Source organism: Onychostruthus taczanowskii, unplaced genomic scaffold (assembly GCF_017590055.1).
Source record: "Onychostruthus taczanowskii isolate IOZ18803 unplaced genomic scaffold, ASM1759005v1 scaffold43, whole genome shotgun sequence".
In the NCBI taxonomy this organism is placed as follows: Eukaryota; Metazoa; Chordata; class Aves; order Passeriformes; family Passeridae; genus Onychostruthus; species Onychostruthus taczanowskii.
This window is the reverse complement of record NW_024501792.1, coordinates 2,718,316-2,725,627: the sequence shown is the minus strand read 5'-3', so window position 1 is coordinate 2,725,627 and position 7,312 is coordinate 2,718,316. Positions and strand designations below refer to the sequence as shown.

General features: G+C 49.8%; 1 protein-coding gene across 1 annotated transcript in view; it reads right to left on the bottom strand.

The window, feature by feature from the left end:
* Positions 1-7,312, bottom strand: part of GRIK4 (glutamate ionotropic receptor kainate type subunit 4) — a 126,416-nt gene that overhangs the window by 9,337 nt on the left and 109,767 nt on the right. Inside the window, exon 13 of the mRNA XM_041413811.1 lies at positions 1,837-1,946. Within this exon, the coding sequence (XP_041269745.1) occupies positions 1,837-1,946 (110 nt within the window). The remainder of the gene's footprint in view (positions 1-1,836; positions 1,947-7,312) is intronic.

Here is a 7,312-nt window from a genome sequence, read left to right as displayed (position 1 = left end):
AAAAAAAAAAAAAAAACCAAAAAAAAAAAAAAACAAAAACAACACAAAAAAAAAAAAAAAAAAAAAAAAAAAAAAAAGAGAGAAAAGCTTGAAGCTCAGCTGTCCTGGAGGCAGAGTTTTCTGAGGAGGAAATGCTTTGCTGTCAGTTGATGCCCAGGGCTCAGAGCTGTGTGAAACGTTTGCTCTAAGACTCAGGAGCCAGAGGCTTTCTTGTAAAGATTTGCAAAAACTTTGAGAGGCTCTGCTCTGGGCAGCTCTGCGTGCATCCTGCAGCCCTGAGTGCAGATCCACACCACAGCAGGAACTCCAGATGTGCACGGACTTGATGGGAAGTAGAAATCAAACATCTTTGGCTGTGCTCCCTGCTGGAGCACGAGCACTGATGGGAGGTTCAAAAGCAAAGTGTTTGAGCCCTGACTGCATTAAGCCATCAAGAAAAACTCTGTTGGTGCAAAGGGTTGTTCTGAGAAGGTCTGAGGTGGAGCTGGAAGCTGAGTGCTGGTGTTTCAAAGCATCCCATCCTTCAGGGACAGGACAGAGATGCGGATGGGAAATGTCTGAGCCTGTCACTGTTGTGACTGCAGCTCTCTCTCTCTCTTCTGCTATTTCCAGTTCCCTGGTTGCTAAGAAAGTCTGCTAATTGATGTGCTGCACTTCATACTGCTCTAGCTAAGAAAGCTGGGGCCTGGGAGGGTCATTTTGGGGCTATTGCCAGCACAGCTGCAGGGCTGTGCCAGCTCACATCGTATTTAGCCAAAATGAGGGGTTCTTTTCATCCCTGCACCTCCTCTCCTTCTGTGGTGCCAGGGAGGAGGAGGAGGAGGTTATTTCCTGCAGACCTTCCATGGTGCATCAAGCACTGGCAGCAAACCCCAGTGCTCTGGGAGAGTCTGCAGCTCACAGGGTCAAGAGCTCCTTCCTGCTGAGCAAGGCAGGGAGCAGCAGCCAAAGCTCCCTCTCCAGAGGGGAGCTGAGTAAAGGTGCCTTTTTGGAGGATCATATTTAAAACATGAGGAAGGGGCTAAAGAGGCACCAGCTGTGCATAATTCAATGGTTTCTCCAGACCTGCATTTCTGAGGCTGTAACAGCACTCGAAGAACGCATTAAAGCCCTGTCAGGATGACAACTTCAGCCATGCTGAGGGAGCCGGTGACAGCACAGCCCCAATTTGTGCAATGAGAATTGGGCACTGAGGGGTCCCCAAAGAGCCATGGAGCCCTGGAGACAGGACACAGCTCCACTGTGCCTGTGACAGCCCCTGCACAGGGCTGTGGGCATCAGGGAGAGCAGCCCTGGAGCCCAGGGGCTGTGCTGAGGCGAGCACACAGCGAGGTGTTTTGAGGCTGACTGAAATTGGTCACAGGGGAATGGAGCTGAGAGCTGCCCAGCCAGGCTCTGCACTTCTGCTCAATGATTGTCATGAGCTTCCCTGTCCTCCACAAACTGGGGAGCCAGACAGCACTGGTGGAATTCCTCTTGACACCTCAGAATGGATTTGCAGGTTCCTAACAGCCCCCACCCTCCCTGCTTGGGACAAAAACATCAGAGGGAGCGTTTTAACAGCACCAAAACCTTCTCCAAAATCTCCCACCCAGCTCTGGGCACCACCGTGGCCAAACACATCCTGAACCAGGACACGATGGCCAGCCCAGCGCGGGGACACGGTGACAAACCTCAGTCCCCAGCTGGCACAGGGCTGGGACCTTTGCCAGCCCATCCCGGCCAGCTGGGGGGCAGAGGATGGATGTCCCCGCGTCCCCCTGGGAGTCCCCTCTCGCCGGGTCTGCAGTGACACTAGGTGGCACCGCGAGGAAGGGAAAGGCACCGCGACATTACCGAGCCACCAGGAAGAGGACACAGCTGACAGCCAGGTAGGCGAGCAGCATGAAGAGCCAGACGCCAGGAGAAAAGGGGTCCAGGAAGGAGAAGTAGCCGGGTCTGCGGCCCTGGGCAGGGAAAAAGCAAAGGAGGAGTTGGAGCTGGGTGGGTTTGGAGAGGTGGAAATAGTCCTGGAAGGGCACGAGGGAAATTACCTGCACCCGTGGCACTGCAGGAGGGAAATGGGGGAAAGGGGATAAGTGGGAGAAATGGGAATAAAAAGGGGAATGGGGATAAAGGGGGGAAGGGGATAAATGGGAGGAGGGGAGAAATGGGAGAAATGGGGCAAAGAGGATAAATGGAAGAAAGGGTATAAACGGTAGAAGGGGGATAAATGGGAAAGAGGGGGATACATGAGAAAAAATGGGAATAAAAAGGGGAATGGGGGTAAATGGGAGAGGGGGGAGAAATAGGAGAAAGGAAATAAATGGGAGAAGGGGGAGAAATGGGGGAAAGGGGATAAATGGGAGAAAGGGGAATAAATGGGAAAAATGGGAATAAAAAGGGGAATGGGGGTAAATGGGAGAGGGGGGAGAAATAGGAGAAAGGAAATAAATGGGAGAAGGGGGAGAAATGGGGGAAAGGGGATAAATGGGAGAAAGGGGAATAAATGGGAAAAATGGGAATAAAAAGGGGAATGGGGATAAATGGGCGAAGAGGGGAAAATGGGAGAAAGAGGGATAAGTGGGAAAAAGGGAAGAAATGGGAGAAAGGGGCAAAATGGGGCCAAGGGGATAAACACGAGAAGGGGAATAAGTAGGAGAAAGAGAAATAAATGGGAGAAAGGGGAATAAATAGGAGAAAGGGAAATAAATGGGAGAAGGGGAAGAAATGGGAGAAATGGGGCAAAGGGGATTAATGGGAAAAGAGGGGAAAACAGTAGAAAGGAGATAAATGGGAGACAGGGGGATAAATGTGAGAAGGGGGAATAAAAAGGGGAAGGGGATAAAAGGAAGAGGGGGGATAAGTGGGAGGAAGGGAATAAATGGGAGAAAGGGATAAATAGAAGAAAGGGGATAAATGGGGCAAAAAGGGTAAATGGGAGAAGGGAAATAAAAGGGACAAAGGGGAATAAAAAGGGGAAGGGGGATAAATAGGAGGAGAGGGGTAAATGGGAGAAAGAGGGGAAAAATGAGAAGGGGAATAAAGGAAAAATTAAAAGATAAGTGGAATAAATGGGAGGAGGGGAATGAACAAGAGAAGGGAAATAAACAGGAGAAGGGGGATATACCAGGCTTTGGAACAGCCTTGCAGGGCAAACAAGTGACAGCAACCCCACAAATGACTGAGTCCTGCAGCATCTCCCCACTGGATTCATCCCCTGAATCTCTTTTTCTCCCCTTTTTTGTTCCTCCAGGCAAAGAAAGAGGTGAATTGAGAGAAAAATGAGGCAATCACAGCGTTCTGTCCCTTCCTGGCAGGGTTTGCTGCACCCCCAGCCCTGAGGGGGGTCCCCCATCCTTGTCCACCCCACACTTAACTGGGCAGAAAGGGCTCCACCTGAGCTCACAGGGAAATATATTTGTGGAGCAAAAGGAAAAAAAAATATATATCTATATATATTTTCAAAACTTTTCTATCTCTGGCCTTGCAAAGTTTCTTGTTTTACAAAAACCCCAATAAAATTATTACTTTTATCTCAGGGAACAGGATATTTTTATCTCCAGGATGCGTCAGAATTTCCTGTTTTTTTCTCAGCAAACCACCTTTCCTTGAAAAAAAAAAATAAGGCTTCACTGCTAGAAAAAGCAGGCTGATCTTCTCCCAGAGCATTTTAAACTTTCACAAGGATGCTGCCACCACCAGAAAATTGTCAAATGTCACCAAACTTGTGCAAAAGCGGGAGAATAATTTTTTGGAGAAGTTTCTCAAAAGCCAAACACCTCCCATTTTAGGTGGATTTCTCCTGTCAGCACCAGCTCTGAGGATGGAGCTCCTCTGAAAGGCAGGAGCGGCTCAAGCACACCCAAGACACAAGGGACATGATCCCACAGCTCACAGAAACCTGTATTTTCTGTCCCAAACCACAAATTCAGTCCTGGCATCCCTAAAACAGCTCCACAGCTTCCCCAAGCACCTGTAACTGGGAAGCTTCCCACGAGGCAGAGCTTTGCAAAGGCTTTTTTTTTTTTTTTCTCCTTTCCCCAGACTTAGACCAGCATTTTAAATTCACTTCCATCCAAACCTCGCTGTTTTACTACTAAATGTTATGCAGAACCTGAATTTCACAAGGTCTCAGCAGTTCTCCTGGAGGCTTGAGCTGTTGCTAGAAAAGGCAACAGTTGTTTGCACAAAAATCTTCCTCTGCTAAAAATATCCAGGAGCCTGTGAAATCCTCAGCTCCAGTCACCATCTGGGAACCTGTAACGTGTCAGGAACCTTCCCCAGCGAACCCTGCATGCAGGAAAAACCCAGCACACCACAACAACCTGTCCCTGGATCCTTCAGGATGAGATTTTGGGATCTGCGCTGTCCCCGCACGTGGTGGGGGGTTGGAACTGAAGGGTTTTTGAGGTCCCTTCCAAGCCAAACCAGTCTGGGATGAGCATTTTTAGAGAATCTGGCTTGGTAAGGCTTTTAGCAAATGGGTGAGTTCAGGACCATTGGTTCAGCACCCATTCTCAGATTAACTTCCAGTCAACTCCCAAGGAAAAGTTCAGGTTCTCAGATTAACTTCCAGTCAATTCCCAAGGAAAAGTTCAGGTTCTCAGATTAACTTCCAGTCAATTCCCAAGGAAAAGTTCAGGTTCTCAGATTAACTTCCAGTCAATTCCCAAGGAAAAGTTCAGGTCCTCCTGGGTTTAATTCCAGAGTCTCTCCTCCAGGCAATGTCTCCCTTCTGTTCCAGATTATCTCCTATCAACAGGTGAAGTACAAACATTGGAAGACACCACATTTTTTTGTGTCCTTTCCCAATTTTTTTGTCAGCTCCTGCTGTGTTCTGGTTTTCAGAGCCACAGAATCTGCAGGAAGCTGCATCCCATTTCCAGGAGAAGCCTTTGCTCACCCTGCTGGAGCTCCTCTCCCCAATCCAGAGAGGCCAGGGCACCCCCCAGCCCTGCAGGTGCCACGGGGTGTTCCCTCTGCCCTTCCCACTGATCCCATCCAGAGGATCCACGCCAAAGGGTGGCACTGCCAAAGGGTGGCACTACCAAAGGGTGACACTACCAAAGGGGGGCACTGGCAGAGCTCTCCCCTTCATGCCTCTCCTGGATGCCCCTCAAACCCCGGCTCCCCTCTTCCTCAGCAGCCCAACCAGCTCAGTAACTCTTCATTCCTCCTCACGGATGCAGTGAGGGAACCAGCGAGGTGTGAAGGGCACGGGCTGCTGAGCGAGCTGCAGCTCCTGGAGCTCCTCGTCCCAGGCAGGGCAGGGAATGATCCTCCCTGGCACCCCAGAGCTGGCAGGGAGCTCACAGGCCCTGGCAGAGCCTTGGCTGAGCCTCCCCCTGCGAGATGCTCCCGTGACAAAGTTCCTTTCTGCAATTAAGGCCGTGATGTCTTCTTTATATTTCTGGGGCAGTTTGTCAATAAATTACTCTCATTAAGGAAATTGCGTTGGAAGCTTTAAATCTCCAGCTTGGCAGTGAATCTCTCCTGTGACTTTACAGTTGTAGTAGTTCTGGTTCTTTTCAGCTCCAGTCATTTCCAGGCTGCTGGGACATATTCTTTTCATTCACAGTTGTGGGTAAGAATAAAGATATTCTGTTCCCACGGAGGGCACAAACTCTCTCTTATCTGTCTGTTTTGAAGATGGGAATGACAATATCTGGAGTCTGTCAGATATTTTTAGGCAGTCCCAATAGAGCTTTGTTAATTGGAAGAGCTATTTTTCCTGGAATAGATATGTTCAAAATGTCCAATAATTGATGAAGGCCTCCTGCAAATCCTCAGATGGATGTGGGAGAAGTTAATTTACCCTCCTCCTAAATTGTTCTTGGAAATCTTAATTTTTTTCAGCCAGTGAGCAAGCAGTTTGCTGGGAAGATACTGGTGACTGGAGAGCTTGGACAAGGGGGACATTTGGGAAGGAGAGGACAGCCCTGGATTTGTTGTTTTCAGCACTCCCTGCCCTGCACATGCAGAGTCTGGAGGAACCCCCGTCAGCCCCATCCATGCCATTTCTCACAAGTGTTTCCCCTAAAAAAGGAGGGCAGAGAACTCTCTCCTGCCTCTGGAAGTCAGAGGGAAAGCAAGAAAACTCATCCTGGGGAGGCAGAAACGTTGATGTGTGCTCGGTCCAGCCGCAGGGCACGGAACCAGGGCACATCCCAGACAACCACAGCTGCTCCAGGGGCAGATCCAGGTCCCTCCTTTTCCTCTGGGTCAGTAAAAGCCCTGCACAGGCTGCTCTGAATCTCGAGCCTCATCTGGAGTCACCACATGGTTCACAATCACCAAATACATTCTTGGGGCCAGCAGTTGCCCCCACGCTGCTCTGGTGGGGAGGAATCCTGCTGGCAGAGCTGTCAGGAGGGGGCTCAGCTCCTCTCGGCCCCTCTCAAGTCTCCTCTGGCTGGAATGAAGGAGTTTTTCCATCCATCCTTCCCATCTTGTGTCCTCTGCAGCAATCAAGTCAAAACACTTTTAAGGCTCAGCTCACTTGGCCTTAACTCAGCTGTGGCTGTGCACTCTCCCAACATCCATTTCCTCATTTTGAAGGCAAGAACTCTCAGGGCTGAGCAGGCAGAATCACCTCTAGCCCCTCGTTCCCTGCCACAGAGGCAGATGTGAGCAAAGATGGGTAAGACACAAATACTCCTGATTTATCCCTCCATGCAGAAAATTATTCCAGCCCCCTGCCAAACCCAGGGACTGCTCAGGGCTCCCCACCCACCTCCTGCCATCCCCCTGGCTGGGCAGGATGGGCACCTAATGGAACCAACCAAGCCTTTCCTCTCAGCAGCCTGCGAGTCAGGAAGCCTGTTAGAGCTCCAGTGTCAGAAATCCAAATACTTGATTGTATCACAAGCAGTGAAATTGAGAAAAATGACAGCCCTGGTTAAAGCTGCCATATTTGGTTATGTGTGATAAGAGGCACAGGCTCTGTGGTGGCTGGGTTGGCGGCGTGGGGAGGAGAAAGGGGTGAGAAATCACTTGCCACTGGAGCTACATGGAAATGAAAATAAAATGTCATCACATTTGAAGGAGCCCAGGGTGTAGAGAGAACTCCTCAGCGAGGAAGAGGCTCATTTGTGGTTATTTATTAGGCTCCATCTCATCCAAGCCGTGATTAACACACGTCAGCTGCAATTTTTGACATTGCAGAGGTGGTTTTTGGGGTGGGGAGAAGAAGGCCGTGGGGCTGCTCAGCAAACCACATCCTTAAAGGAAAACCAGAAGTGGCTGCTTTAACAAATATTTACCAGTTTCAGAAGTCGAATTGCCACAGAGCTCTCAGGCACTCTCCTCAAGCCAAGCAGGAAGGGTCTGG